Source organism: Ananas comosus, linkage group 3, assembly GCF_001540865.1.
Source record: "Ananas comosus cultivar F153 linkage group 3, ASM154086v1, whole genome shotgun sequence".
Classification (NCBI taxonomy): Eukaryota; Viridiplantae; Streptophyta; class Magnoliopsida; order Poales; family Bromeliaceae; genus Ananas; species Ananas comosus.
The window spans coordinates 5,657,312-5,673,071 of record NC_033623.1 but is presented as its reverse complement, the minus strand read 5'-3'; the positions used below and the strand labels follow the sequence as shown (position 1 = coordinate 5,673,071).

Genomic DNA, 15,760 nt, shown 5'->3' with positions numbered 1-15,760 from the left:
TTTTTTTTTTTTTTTTTTTTTTTTTTTTTTTTTTTAGCACTACTCGTGTGTGAGCTGGAATGCTTCTAAAAACATGGGGTTCTAGTGCTTTCAATTTTTTATTTATCCCTTGGATCTATTATTTTGGCATTGATCAAAAGCGAATAATAGTGGTTATTTGTGAGATCCACCATTGTGCATAATCCAAGAGCAGCTAGGTTAATCTAATATCCAAAAAGGCTATAGTACTAACATCTTGGTGCTTCTAAAAGTACACTAACCAAACTATATATATATATAGAGAGAGAGAGAGAGCAGGGCTACTATACTCTTATAAGTATAGAGTCCTTCATACTCATAAGTTATTTTCGATAATAGAGCTTCCGAATTGACGATCGACTCCATTAAACATGATCTAGAGTATTTAAAATTTTAGAAAATAAATTTCGTAATTTTTCGAAATCATTATAAAGTCTATCAAGCGGGTATAAAATGAATGGTTAAAATCGAACGACGTCTTAAAAATGGATGATCGGATCCTGCAATTTAAGATCGGAGTTATTGAACTTTATCTATGTGATGAATAGAATTTTTTATCAAAAATTCAACTTATTCCAATTCTTTTACATCGTTAAACTAGCAAGTACCCCATACCGGCTGTTAAAATTTGTCAATTTTGTGACTTTTTGATCGTAAGATAAATGATGTCGAAAAGTTATAAAATTTGATTTCTAGATGTTCAAATGCTCAAGATAACGTTTAACGGTATGGATCGTCGATTCGAAAGCTCGATCATTGGAAACAACTTATGAGTATGAGGGCTCCAACACTCATAATAGTATAGTAGCTGAACCCTATATATATATATAGAGAGAGAGAGAGAGCAGGGCTACTATACTCTTATAAGTATAGAGTCCTTCATACTCATAAGTTATTTTCGATAATAGAGCTTCCGAATTGACGATCGACTCCATTAAACATGATCTAGAGTATTTAAAATTTTAGAAAATAAATTTCGTAATTTTTCGAAATCATTATAAAGTCTATCAAGCGGGTATAAAATGAATGGTTAAAATCGAACGACGTCTTAAAAATGGATGATCGGATCCTGCAATTTAAGATCGGAGTTATTGAACTTTATCTATGTGATGAATAGAATTTTTTATCAAAAATTCAACTTATTCCAATTCTTTTACACCGTTAAACTAGCAAGTATCCCATACCGGCTGTTAAAAATTGTCAAATTTGTGACCTCTTGATTGTAAGGTAAATGATGTCAAAAAGTTATAAAATTTGATTTCTAGAAGTTTTAAATGCTGTAAATAACGTTTAACGGTGTGGATCGTCGATTCAAAAGCTCTATCATCGAAAACAACTTATGAGTACGAGGGCGATCGTACTCATAATAGGATAGTAGCCGGACCCCCTCCCTCTCTCTATATATATATATAATATATATAAATAAACATGTAGACCCACATCTCATTGGCTTATATATATATATAATATATATAAATAAACATGTAGACCCACATCTCATTGGCTTAAAAGGTGGAGAATAAAGTTAGAAAAAGAGAAAGAGTACAAATGCAAANAGAGAGAGAGAGAGAGAGAGAGAACTAGGCTATACATATCGAGCAAGACTTAACGTATTTTTAGAAGCATAGTAGCCTCTGTGGTATCAAATCGTTTTCTATGCTAGGACTTCCCAAATCGACGGTCGACTCCGTTAGACAATCTAAAATATTTAAGGTACTTAAAAAATAAGTCCACGATTTTTCAATATCATTTACCTAGTAATCGAAGGGCCCCAAAATCAATAATTTTAATAGTCGCAGTGAGCCGTGTGCAAATTTAACCGTATAAAAATATCCAAATTATATAAAATTTTTATAAAAAATTTGTTATACTATATAATACACGATCAATATTTTTGATTTAAAATTTTAAAATTATATCATCACTTTTTGTAAGATTTTTATTTCCAACCATTAATTTTGAGCACTTTTGATCACTAGTTAAATGATATAAAAAAATAACGAAATTTATTTTCTAGCTATTTTAAATACTCTAGATCAAGTTTAATGAAGTCTATCGTCGATTTGTAAGTCCCAACATCGAAAACAACTTAATGGCAAAAAGCTGGACTCTCTCTCTCACACAAGCTGGAGTCTCTTTCTCTCTCGCTTAGTACTATTAGAAGCACCACAGTCGGACCATATATATATATATATATTTTGAGCTATAATACTATCGATGGCAAATGAGCTCTGTTGCTACTAGCGGTGGCAATACAGCTCGCTGTTTGTGAGCCAGCTTGTGTTCGGCTCGAAATGAGCTCGAGATCGAATCACTTATTTAGTAAACGAGCCAAACACGACGTGAATTTCTCAGCTCGTTTAATTAATATGTCGAACACGAGTTGGAATCAGCTCGCTCGTGTTCAGCTCGATAACAGATCGAATACATATATTGTATATTTATATAATTTATATTTTTTATATTTATATATATAATAAATAATTAAATAATACATATTTTTATTATTTTATTTTTAGCCCAATCTAACTTATTATTTGTAAGCCAGCTCGTGTTCGGCTTGTTTCATTAAAGCATCGAGCCAAAAAATTCAGCCCCAGCTCGCTCATGTTGGGCTTGTTGACAGCGCTAGTTGTTACTGATTTATTTTCGATGATGTAGCCTTCAAATCAATGATCTATACCGTGAAATATGATCTACAATACTTGAAGTATTTAGAAATCAACTTTCTATTCTTTTCGACATCATTGACCTAATATTTAAGAGTTGCAAAATTTATAATTTAATGGTCGACAAGAGGGGCTTTCTCATTTAATAGAGAAAATAAATTTAAATCAATTAAATTTTGGTTTGAAAATTCTCTAAACTATCTAAAATAACATCTATACTCTTAATCTTCATTATAAGAATCCTATCATCATTGTTTGAAGGACATTTATTTTTAGCCGTTCATTTTTGTATCCACTTAGATACCGTTTGGATTGGGTACAAGAGGGGGGATAAGGGGGTTATCCCCCCCTCTTGTACCCAAATAAAAATTTAGGGGGGTGGAACAACTTGTTAAGGGGTGGAACAAGTTGTTCCACCCCTGGGGTGGAATAAAGGGTGGAACAACTTGTTCCACCCCTCCCGGGTAGAGAGAGAGAGAGATAGAGATTTTTAGTTTAAATTTAAATTTCTAAAATTTATAATTTAGTTTTTTAAAATTTAAATTTATAATTTTAAATTATAAATTTTAATGTTTAAATTATAAATTTGATATTTTTAATTTTTATTTTTTAAATTTAATTTTTTTAGATTTTAAATTTAAAATTTGATATTTAAAATTTAAATTTTGAAAATTAAAAGTTTTAATTTTAATTTCAAATTTCAAATTTAAAATTTTTAATTTAAAATTATAAGTTTAAAATTTTAAATTCAATTATAGGGGTAAAATCATTATTTTCTATTTATAACTACCAACTATTCCACCTTATACCTACATTTTCATCCAAACACAATTTTTCTAGTTTCAGCTTATACCCACATTTTCATCCAACAAAAAAATATTCTTGTTCCTACGAAAACCCATACTTGTACCTATCCCCAGTATAACTAATTCTTGCTTATACCCGAACCAAACGAAGCCTTAATACACGAGAAAAATATCGTAAACACATAAAATTTGATTTTTAGATATTTTCAAGTGGTGTAAATCATGCTCAACAGTATAGATCGTCAATTTAGAGGCTCCATTATCGAAAACAAATCAATAATAATAGCACCCATTTGATGTCAACAGCATTTTAGCTGAACTCTCTCTCTATATATAGAGAGAGTACTGCTTTAGTGTGCTTTCAAAAACACGAAGGCTTTCATGCTTTCAAGTTGTTTTCGATGATGGGACATCCAATTCAACGATCGGCTACATTACATATGAATTTATGATCTTCACTATTGGAATTATCTAAAAATCACATTTCATATTTATTTCAACATCATTTGCCATGTAATCAAAAGGTCTCAAAAATGGTTGCTTTAATGGCCAATGTAGCATATTTGTAATTCACCGGTGTGGAATAATCTAAATTAGGTGAAAGTTTCTTCTACTACTATTTTTTATGAAATTTTTATGTTCAACTATCCATTTTTATAATATTCATTTACTAGGCAACTGAAGTCAAAAAATTATTCAATTCCGTTTCAAGATAGCTCCAATGGTGTAGATCAAGTCTAACAAATAATCAAAAAGAACTTGAAAGCATGGAGGCCTCCGTGCTTATGAAAGCATACAAGTCTAGTTTATATATATATATATATATATATATATATTATATAGGGTTATTTGCATACACGTCCCTGCAAATATAGTAAATTACGGAAATATTCCTGCAAAACGGAAACTCCATAAGTTGTCCCTGCAAAAGTCCTAAGTTATGCAGATATGTCCCTCCGGTTAACATCCGTTAATGATCTATTTATTTTTTAACAGTGGATTCGTGAAATGACCATTTTACCCTCACAAATATATCCCTCCAAAAGTTTTCCTCTTCCCTTCTCTTTCTCTTCCTCTTCGGACCGTCGAAGCGGACGACGGCGGCGGCGGCGCGGGGTCGGGTTCGCCGGTGACGAAGAAGAGGGAAGAACGCTGGGCACCGGAGCTCTACCCGGAGCTTGTCGCCCTCAACATCGTCCTCTCCCTCGTCGGCCTCCTCGGCCACGACATCGCCGACATCGCCGTCGACGTCGTCTCCCTCCTCACCGACCTCACCGACGCCGACGTCCTCGACGACCACGACGACCCCGCGCACGCCCTCGTCACCGCCCTCGTCGACAACAACGCCCTCGAGCTTCTCGTCCAGAAACTCGCCCGCCTTTCCGAGGCCGACCCCGATGAGGTTCTTCTCCCTCGCCGGTGACGAAGAAGAGGGAAGAGGGAAGAGGAAGAGGAAGAAGAAAGAAGGAAGAAGAAGGGAAGAGAGGAAGAGAGAAGAGCAAAAGGAAGAGGGTTCGCCACCGTCGCCGCCGTCGCCGCCGCATCTCCTCGCCGGCGACGAAGAAAAAGGAAGAGGAAGAGGAGGAAGAGGAAGAAAGGTAAATACGTCAATTTATACTATAATTAACCATGGTTAAGTATTTTAACCGTGGTTAACAAAAATTTTCTAACAGATCTGGATGGCAGGGACATCTACATAACTTAGGACTTTTGCAGGGACAACTTATGGAGTTTTCGTTTTGCAGGGATATTTTCGCAATTCACTATGTATGTAAGGACGTGTATGCAAATAACCCTATTATATATATACATATATAGAGAGAGAGAGAGAGAGTAGAGCTACTATACTATTATGAGTATTGGGGCATTCGTACTCATAAGTTGTTTTCGATGATGGAGCTTCCGAATCGACGATCCACTCCGTTAAATATGATCTAAAGTATTTGAAACTTCTAGAAAATAAATTTCGTAATTTTTCGAAATCATAATAAAGTCCATCAAGCGGGCATAAAATGAACGGTCAAAATCGAACGATGTCTTAAAAATGGATGATCGGATCCTTCAATTTAAGATCGGAGTTATTGATCTTTATCTAGGTAGTGAATAGAATTTTCTATCAAAAATTCAACCAATTCGGATTCTTTTGCACCGTTAAACTAGCAAGTATTCTATACCGGCCGTTAAAAATTGTTAATTTTGTGAGCTTTTGATCATAAGGTAAATGATGTCGGAAAATTATAAAATTTGATTTCTAGATGTTTCAAATGCTCTAGATAACGTTTAACAGTGTGGATCGTCGATTCGGAAACTCTATCATCGAAAACAACTTATGAGTATGAGGGCGATCGTACTCATAATAGTATAGTAGCCGTACTCAATATATATATATATATATGNTATATATATATATATATATATATACAGAGAGAGAGAGAGAGAGAGAGAGAGAGAAAAGAGAGCGCGCTAGACTATTATGATTTCAAAAGCACGAAGACCTTTGTGCTTTCAAATTGTTTTCCATGATGGAACATCCAATTTGGCTGTCGTTTCCATTAGACATAATATATTGTGTTTTAACTATCTCAAAACCAAATTTCATAATTTTTTGGCTTCGCTCACCTAGTGAACGGGTAACGTCAAAATAATCGGTTGAAAATAAAAATCTCATAATAAACAGTAATAAATGACTTGTATTTCAAATCGAAAGTATTGATCTTAGTCTTGATGGTAAGTAAAATTTTCTATTAAAATTTCACCTAATTAGGATTATCCTACACCACTGAACTTACAAACGTGCCATAACGACCATTAAAATAGTTAGTTTTTAGACACTATAGTTAGTTTTTAGACACTTTGATCACTTGCCAAATGATTTCAAAAAATTATAAGATTTTGTTTCTAGATAGTTATGATGGAGAAGAACATGCCTAAAGAAACCGATCGTCAAATTGTATATCCCATCATCAAAAACAACTCAATAACATAAACCTCCATGCTTTCTAAGGCCACATGGAAACGTGTGTGCATGTATATAATTTTTGTTGTGCTACTATCACTAGTAAACAGCTTGTTTTACTACCGATTTTCCGATAACAAAGCTTCCAAATCGCCGATCGTCACCGTTGAACCTGATTTAGACAATTTAAACTATTTATAAACCAAATTTCATGCTTTTCCAACATCACTAACTTTAGAATAAAAAGATCCAAAAATTTTTCATTTTAATGGCCGATATAGTGTGTTTACTTGTTTAACGATATAGAAAAATCCAAATCAACTGCATTATTATTAGAAAATTTGTTAAACTATTTAAAACAAGATCTAGATTCTAGATCTTGAATACAAATTTGTATTATCACTTGCTGAACGATATTCATTTTCAATTGCTTATTTTATATCCACTTGATGCACAAAAAAAAAATATCGAAGAAATATAAAACTCAAATTCTAGATAGTTTAAATGATTTAGATCATGTTCAACGATACCGATCGTCGATTCGGAAGCTTTATCATTAAACCAAATTGGCAGCAAACCGAGCCGTTTCTACCGATAGTAGCCCAACAAAACACACGCACTCTCTCTCTCTCTCTCTCTCTCTCTCTCTCTCTCTCTGTGTGCGCGCGCGCGTGTGCGCCCCTTTTTTGAGCTTTAAGACACTTACTTGAAATCTGCTACACATCTCGGCATAATTTACTCCCGCATAGACATTGAAATGCCTTAACTGGATGGTTATAATCACTAAAATCAATTCCATAATCCTGCAACGATCATAGAGAAGGGCTTCAATAACAAGTAACTGTGTACAGATTGACCTCTAGAATAATAGAAGTTCATTCATCGGCAATTAATTTTCAAAATGTGAATCTAGATAAATTTTGCTTTAGGTTTCTAGTTGGCACTCTTATTACTAAAAAAACATAACAAAACAAGAAGCAAAAAAAAAAAAAAAATTGTAATAAGAACCAAAAGATTATCTAAACAGTAATTGATTGCCAGCCGACAAAATTGCAACTGAAAGAATTTTTCTTTTCAACCTAAATATAAAATGAGCTCCTCTTTCTATTTCTGATAATTGTTAAAATAAACAGACCAGATCTACTTGCAAGAATGTATGATGCAAAAGCACCATATATGTACATTTTTTTTTGTTTTTCTCAAACAGGATGCTTATAAACATATAGTTTTCTGAGATGCATTTTATAAAGATAAATTGTTGTTTCCTGATTAGTTAGGTTGTTAAGATATTGCTATGGTCAGAAAGAGAGGAAAAAAAAAAGAAAAAAAAAGAAGCCATAGAGTTATTCTGAGCTAGTAGAAGCTTTACGGCAAAATGCTAAATACAACAATTCAAAGGGCATAATGCTACTTACCCATGTTAGTTCTTCCCAAGGTTCTATTTTCCTGGTGGTAAAATACGCAAGCTGCAAAAAAAAAACAAGGAAATAGTGAGACCACATAGCATGGAAACAAAAGAGCTTTTACAAAGTACTTAATACATGGGCGTGAAAAGGAGAAACTTTTGCATACATGATAGTAATGGTGGTCAGGTGTCTCAATTTCCACTGGTATCTCGATCAAGTTCGCATCACGACATCTAATTGCACACACAGTACAGAGCAAAAATAAATAAATAAATTGTTACACTTCAGCATAGCGGTCTCTAAGTACTAAACTTCTAATCATAGAAAACATTATTTTGTGTGAAAAAGTACAGAGACTAGAAAAACAATAATCACAACTTCAGCATTACAATGTTTAACAGAAAATGCACCTCTTTAAAAAATTAGATTCCTTTCACAGTATGATGTGTATTAGTACTAGTAAGTAGTATCCACATTAGCATTTTCAATGTAAAGATACAATTATGTCTGTGATTCCGTTCAATTCTTTCAGAATGAAACCCAAACAGCATATCCAAATATCTTAACCTCCAACGATCATTAACTGCTTGCAATTTAGTGCTCTATGGTGTTTAAAGGTTAAAAAGTGCAAATTTCAACTAAACTATAGCAGAGTTTAAAATTAGTACATAAGCTTTTAATATTTTAATTTCAGTCACCTGTGCTTGCATTTAATTCCATGTAATTATGTTAAGTTCTGAAGGTTTTCTGTCAAAAAGTTTATAGTATGTCCTGTCAAATTAGTCTTTAGAATATAATATGTAAAAAGAACTAAAAAATTGGAAACTTCCAATAGAAAAGTAACCAAATCAAATATACCATACAGTAAGGTAATAAAATCCAAAGAAAAGTTCTGGCAAAAATTTCAAAATGCTGTAAAGGTAAGGGCAGTACATTTTCACCTCTGTATGGTATATTTGAAATTGTTTGCCTCTTTTAAAATATTAGAATAATATAGATGAAATGATAGTACTTACAACAGCAAACAAGCAAAATCCTTGACAAAAACTATAAGTTGAATAGAAAGATTTACATACGCTTACGTACACAACACCTCTGTTTTACAAGGTTATAATTTTTTATGTTACCTATGATTTATGAACCTCGCAACGTTCCCATAAAAAGTAGCGTCCAAACATAGTGCCTCCTCATCCTTTAGAACGCCTTCAGTTGCCCAGTCAGCATCTAGCAGAACAGGGTAAGTGTGTCTCGCATTCCCTGTTATTTGCATTGTTCGATCATATAGCTCCATATTCGTTAACACTTCGCCTACATATTCACACACAAATGCTCCTCTTGGCAATTGATCACAGGTGCGCAGGCCCCACCCCTTTCCTTCAGAAGTTAAAAACACCTGAAGAGGCCAATACATCAGAAATTAATAGATAAAAATGGCAAAATTGATGATGTCTATAATAGTTCACTGTGTTTCTAGCTTGAAAAATATGTCAAACTGAGTGACAAGCTAACTGAAAAATTAGTATTTGGTTTTCTCACTGCTAACATCCTCAAAAAATACAAGGGCAAAAAAAAAAAAAATAATTTCTATACAGCCCTATAAAATTATTTTTTTGCCTCTCCCTACAAAATCTGAATGTCAATAAATGTGTAAATGGAAAATTTTGCAGCAATAATAGAAAATAAAAGCACCAAAAGAAAACAAAAACAAAAGAGCAGCCATCACTCCAGATGGTAAAACCAGTATAAAAGCCTTGCCTCTAAGTTGCATGTAATTCCCCGCTGAACCACCCGATTTCCACATTGCTTATTGCACCCACACTTACTCCAGCACTCCTTAATAAACTTCCTCATGGGATGTCCTTTGCATGGATCGGGCCTTACCTCATTCTTCGCTCTTTCTAAAGGACAATCTTTACAGTAAAACAAGTGACGCTTTTGAGGAGCACGGCGCATTAGAATACATGCTTCGAGAAAATGCTCATTGAGCAGTCCATCTTTTGTATATGCAAACTCGCCGCCGGTTTCCCTTGCACATGCACAAGGAAGTGGGGATTCTAAGCAATTGCCGAAACAGTCAGAACAGCAATCTTCATCTCCAATCCGAGCAATTGATAGATTGATATAGGCATTCTGATAAGGAAGATTTTGTGGTATGTAGTGGAAGAACGGTGGGTATTGCTCATTGTTTAGTTCGCTTTTTACAGATACTTTAACTCTTTCTTCACCCTTTGTTATATCATTGACATCATGCAGAGGTCTCATTTCACCAGGTACAATCTGTGGCTGTGGAATCAACATCAAACTACTTAAATTATCTTGCTGAACTTCAGTTTGCATCTTCTTCTTTCCTTTTACAGTCACATTCTTTCTACAAATTTCAGCCATGTATGAAGGACCATTTAAAGATCTTTGCAAGGAATCTAAAGTAGGAATTATATGTGTAATACTTTCTCCTCTAGATTTTTCTGGTTCAGAACTTAACTCTGAGGCACAATGGCAAATATCTTTCAAAATATCCAGAAGAGAAAACTTGGGTTCAAGAATTTTATAAGATCTAAGACATTTGTTCTCCACTTCCTTGCATATAGCCTCTATGCTAGGCATATGAAAATCCATACAATCAAGTGCAGAGGGATTACATGTCAACAAAAGTTTAATGGCTCCCGAATTTGAGGAAGCTACTTCAAGACGGCTTAGTTGCTCTTGGTGACCTAGATCAATACCAAATTAATTCAATTAGCGAGAGGATTGCATAGATTAGAGTAGCATAGACAGCTTAACAAAATAATTCTATAACATTGTAGCTAATTAGGAACCAGGATATATGCAACTTCTATGAAGTGTAGGTAGAAAATCAAGAGGATTACTCATGTCTCATAAAAGTATACAAATGACAAAACCAATAATTTCCAGTAATTGAAAGTTACATAATCAATCTTGCTAGAGTCATATGTGGGACATAAGGCCACATCCAAATGATCCATAGAGAAGAGTATATTCTAGAATTACACAGTTTACCACCCAAAAGCTATAACTCGACTGCAATCAAAAAGAAAGTAAGAAAGTTGCTATAAAAATAAATAGCATGAAATACAGAGAAGATGGAGTAGATTTACCTCTGTTTACAGTCCGAATTGTTTCAGGAGTACAAACTATCGATAGAGGAGCCTCAGATGTTGGATATTCATCACCCAGCAAGTCAGATTTGAGTAAAGTATAATCTATGTCTACATGTTCTGGTGAATTCTCAGTGCCAGGTTCAATCTTCGGTCCCTTACAAGAAACCAAGTTACCATGATCGAGGCTCTCATCTCTTTCGTAAGTAATAAGTCTCGAATCAGCCCTCTCTTGATTCGACCTAGTTCTATGGAAAAGGACCATAGCCCCTGTTTCTTCGTGACTCACTCGGTATGATGGTGATGACGATAGTAACTTAGGTGTTACATTTTCTTCTATCTGGAGCCTCTTTTCAGAATGTCTTCCCAAGCTATGCATTGAAACCTTTCTATGTATATGAGAAGGTTGGGACAATGAGGTCCCAATTGGTGAAACCTCTTCTAGTTTAATCCTCTTAACTGCATTCATCTCCGAGATATGATTTAAAGGAGTAGTCGGATCCTCTTGCCCTTTTATAAGCCGCTTCCCACAGTTATCCTATCCATTAATTAGACATCAGCAACAACATAGAATAAAACAAAAAAAGAAAATAAATGAGAACCAAAACAATATAAATGAAAACCAAAACAATTGAATAAGAAAGTAAACGATTCCGTACATTATAAGTTTTCTTCTTCATTGGCTCATCCTCCTGAAAAATTAGAAACATAGGGAATGGAATATTAGCATAAAAGTTTTGAAAAACCAGTGAAACTTTTCACAACCAATAAAAGATATTGAGTAAGAAACACAATTCCATACATTATGATTTTTCTTTGTCACTGATACATAGTCCTGAAAATTTACAAACCAAGCCAATAAATCAGACATGAACAAAAAAGCACCGAGAAAACATATGAAAAATTTCAAAACCCTAAAAGGATGTCAGATTCTGCAGATGCACCTTATAGCTTTCGTTCTTCAGTTGCTCATCCACCTGAAAATTTGTCAGGAAAGCGAATAGTTTAACATAAAAGAATTGAAAAAATAGATGAAAATTTTGAAAACCTGATAAGGAAATCGTGTGCACTTTAGACTCTTGCAAGTCGAGTACGGCATCAGCCAAGACACGGAAGTTCTCTGCTTCTATATACTCCCAGTTGTTCTCGTACACAATAAGGAGGTTCTTCAACACAGGCTTGACAGTATGTTTCGGAATCCCAATGGCCTTCATCGCTCTTATAGCCGCCGCTATCTTCTCCTTTGGCGGCGCCATTGCTGGTAGAGACCCAAACAACTCACTTCAAAAGGCACAAAATATTCACATTTAAACAACTTCTAAAAGATTCAAAGTACATGAAACTATTCAAATACATGAAAACAAAAGGCTACACAATGAGCTATATGAGTTCTAGCATAGTTTCTACAAGGTTTTCCACAAGATTTTACACAAAACCGATGGTTGATGGGAGCGAAAACGAACCGAAAAAAAGAAATAGAAACCCTAGAGAGAATGAGATCAAATATCTAACCTCTTCTCTTCAATACGAACTCCTAAACCCTAGGTCCCACAACAGTTTTCGATCGGAGGAACGAGAAAACGTATTCTTTAGGCAATTTAAACACCACGAGGATTTCCACGTCGACCACGTCGTCTCCGCCCCTTCGACCGAGGCGCTAATACGCGGCTATTGTTGCCCAAGCGAGCGAAACGAGTCCCAGCTAGGGTTTACGGTTTTGAATCGCTCCCGGCGTTCTCAAGCAGAAGTGGTTAGCAGAAGAGGAGAGAGTCGAGAGCCGTCCCAGGTGCGAGATGAAACGGTATCGGTATAATATACCGCGGATCACGGTAATTCTCGTTATACGTGGCCATTTACTCGCCGTTGGTAGTGACTTGAACGGTCGGATGGAGTGCTGGGATTGGAACTTACAATGTTCCGAAGGAACATTATCACTGAGCCATATGAGATCGGTATCGCGAGAATCTGATGGAGATGTGCCCTCAGAGAAACTTCTATGTGGGATTAATCTCCACCGTAGACAGTGGAAGTCGGTGGAAAGAAACGGACGGATGTTGGCGTTACCTGAGATTTTTATGAGAGGATGTAGAGGATTCAGAGTTTCTATGCGGACAAGTCGGGCCCACCACCAACCTGCTGCGCATAGACAACCAGGTACGTACCGTGCCGCCACCCTGATATGGAAAGCCAAGATGCACACCCAACCCTATATCGACACGTGGTAGAATAATAAATATTAATTATGGAAAAATAAAAAAAATTTAAAAATTGAGATTTTACTACATCAACTGTAGTATTGAAGATAAAAAAATATAAATAAATAAATAAAATAAAAATTAATAATTAATAATTAATAATTAAAGTTAATTAAAGTTAATAGATTATTATTATTATTATTATTATTATTATTATTATCTATTAATCTATAGAAATTTATATAAATAATAAATAAATTAATTGACAGTTCGTTTTGTATACGTGTCTGCTCTTTCTTTCTCTTCTCTCTTCATCTCTTCTCTCTCTTCCCTTCCATACCAAATATGAATTTTATGATTACACCTTGGAAAAATACCAAATCTTTCCAAATCCATCTCGGAAAGATACCAAATCTTCATCTCTTCCCTCTTCTTTCTCCCCTCTCCTATCTATACAAATAAATTAATTGACAGCTCATTCTGTACACGTGTACGCTCTTCCTTTCTCCTCTTCTCTCTTCATCTCTTCTCTCTCCTCCCTCCCATACCAAATATGAATTTCATGAATATACCTCGGAAAGATAACAAATCTTTCCAAACCCATCTCGTCCTCTCTCCCATACCAAATATGAATTTCATGAATATACCTCGGAAAGATACCAATTCTTTTCAAATCGATCTCGACAAGGTACCAAATCTTCTATATAAATAAATTAATTGACAGTTCCTTCTGTACACGTGTCCACTCTTCCTTTCTCCTCTTCTCTCTTCATCTCTTCTCTCTCCTCCCTCCCATACCAAATACGAATTTCATGATTACACCTAAGAAAGGTACCAAATTTTTGCAAATTCATCTCGAAAAGGTACCAAATCTATACAATGATTACACTTTGGAAAGGTATCAAATCTTTTCAAATCCACTTCGAAAGGATCTATAAAAATAAATTAATTGATAGTTCCTTCCTTCTGTATCTCCTCTTCTCTCTTCATCTCTTCTCTCTCCTCCCACCTATACCAAATATGAATTTCATGAATATACCTCGGAAAGATACCAAATCTTTCCAAATTCATCTCGAAAAGATACCAAATCTTCTATACAAATAAATTAATTGACAGTTCCTTCTTTACACGTGTCCACTCTTCCTTTCTCCTCTTCTCTCTTCATCTCTTCTCTCTCCTCCCTCCCATACCAAATATGAATTTCATGTTTACACCTAAAAAAGGTACCAAATCTTTGCAAATTCATCTCGAAAAGGTACCAAATCTATACAATGATTATACTTTGGAAAGGTATCAAATCTTTTCAAATCCACCTCGAAAGGATCTATAAAAATAAATTAATTGACAGTTCCTTCCTTCTGTATCTCCTCTTCTCTCTTCATCTCTTCTCTCTCCTCCCTCCCATACCAAATATGAATTTCATGTTTACACCTAAGAAAGGTACCAAATCTTTGCAAATTCATCTCGAAAAGGTACCAAATCTATACAATGATTACACTTTGGAAAGGGATCAAATCTTTTCAAATCCACCTCAAAAGGATCTATAAAAATAAATTAATTGACAGTTCTTTCCTTCTGTAATTTTCGCTCTTCTTCTCTCCTATTCTTTCTTCATCTATCCTCTCTCCTCCCTCCCATACCAAATATGAATTTCATGATTACACCTCAGAAAGATACCAAATCTTCCCAAATCCATTTCGAAAAGTTACCAAATCTATACAATGATTACACTTCGGATAGATATCAAATCTTTCCAAACCCATCTCGGAAAGATTTATACAAATAAATTAATGGACAATTCCTTCTGTCCACGTGTCCGCTATTCCTTTCTCCTCTTCTCTCTTCTCCCTCTTATACCAAATATGAATTTCATGATTACACTTCGGAAAGATACCAAATCTTTTCAAATCCATCTCGGAAAGGTACCAAATCTATACAAATAAATTAATTGACAGTTCCTTTTGTACACGTGTCCACTCTTCCTTTCTCCTCTTCTCTCTTCATCTCTTTTCTCTCCTCCTTCCCATACCAAATATGAATTTCATGATTACACCTTAGAAAGGTGCCAAATCTTTCCAAATTTATCTCGAAAAGGTACCAAATCTATACAATGATTACACTTCGGAAAGGTATCAAATCTTTTCAAATCCACCTCGAAATGATTTATAAAAATAAATTAATTGACAGTTCCTTCTGTAATATCCGCTCTTCCTTTCTCTTCTTCTTTCTTCATCTATCCTCTCTCCTCCCTCCCATACTAAATATGAATTTCATGATTACACCTCGGAAAGATACCAAATCTTTCCAAATCCATTTTGGAAAGGTACCAAATCTATACAATGATTACACTTCGGAAAGGTATTAAATATTTCCAAATCCATCTCGAAAAGATTTATACAAATAAATTAATGGACAGTTCCTTCTATACACATGTCTGTTATTCTTTTATCCTCTTCTCTCTTCATCTCTTCTGTCTCCTCCCTCCTATACCAAATATGAATTTCATGATTACACCTCAGAAGGATACCAAATCTTTCCAAATCCATCTTGAAAAGGTACCAAATCTTCATCTCTTCTATCTCCTCCCTCCAATC

At 34.7% G+C, this 15,760-nt stretch overlaps 1 protein-coding gene across 1 annotated transcript; it reads right to left on the bottom strand.

The window, feature by feature from the left end:
* On the bottom strand, nucleotides 7,139-12,685 carry LOC109707767 (probable inactive histone-lysine N-methyltransferase SUVR2). The gene is made up of 11 exons (XM_020229301.1): nucleotides 12,484-12,685; nucleotides 12,042-12,229; nucleotides 11,916-11,948; nucleotides 11,774-11,806; nucleotides 11,595-11,663; nucleotides 10,972-11,509; nucleotides 9,611-10,566; nucleotides 8,983-9,248; nucleotides 8,022-8,088; nucleotides 7,865-7,915; nucleotides 7,139-7,252 (listed from the first exon to the last, which is right to left on the bottom strand). Exons 2-11 carry the CDS (start codon nucleotides 12,225-12,227, stop codon nucleotides 7,166-7,168), a joined length of 2,286 nt encoding a protein of 761 aa, XP_020084890.1. The 5' UTR covers nucleotides 12,228-12,229; nucleotides 12,484-12,685; the 3' UTR covers nucleotides 7,139-7,165.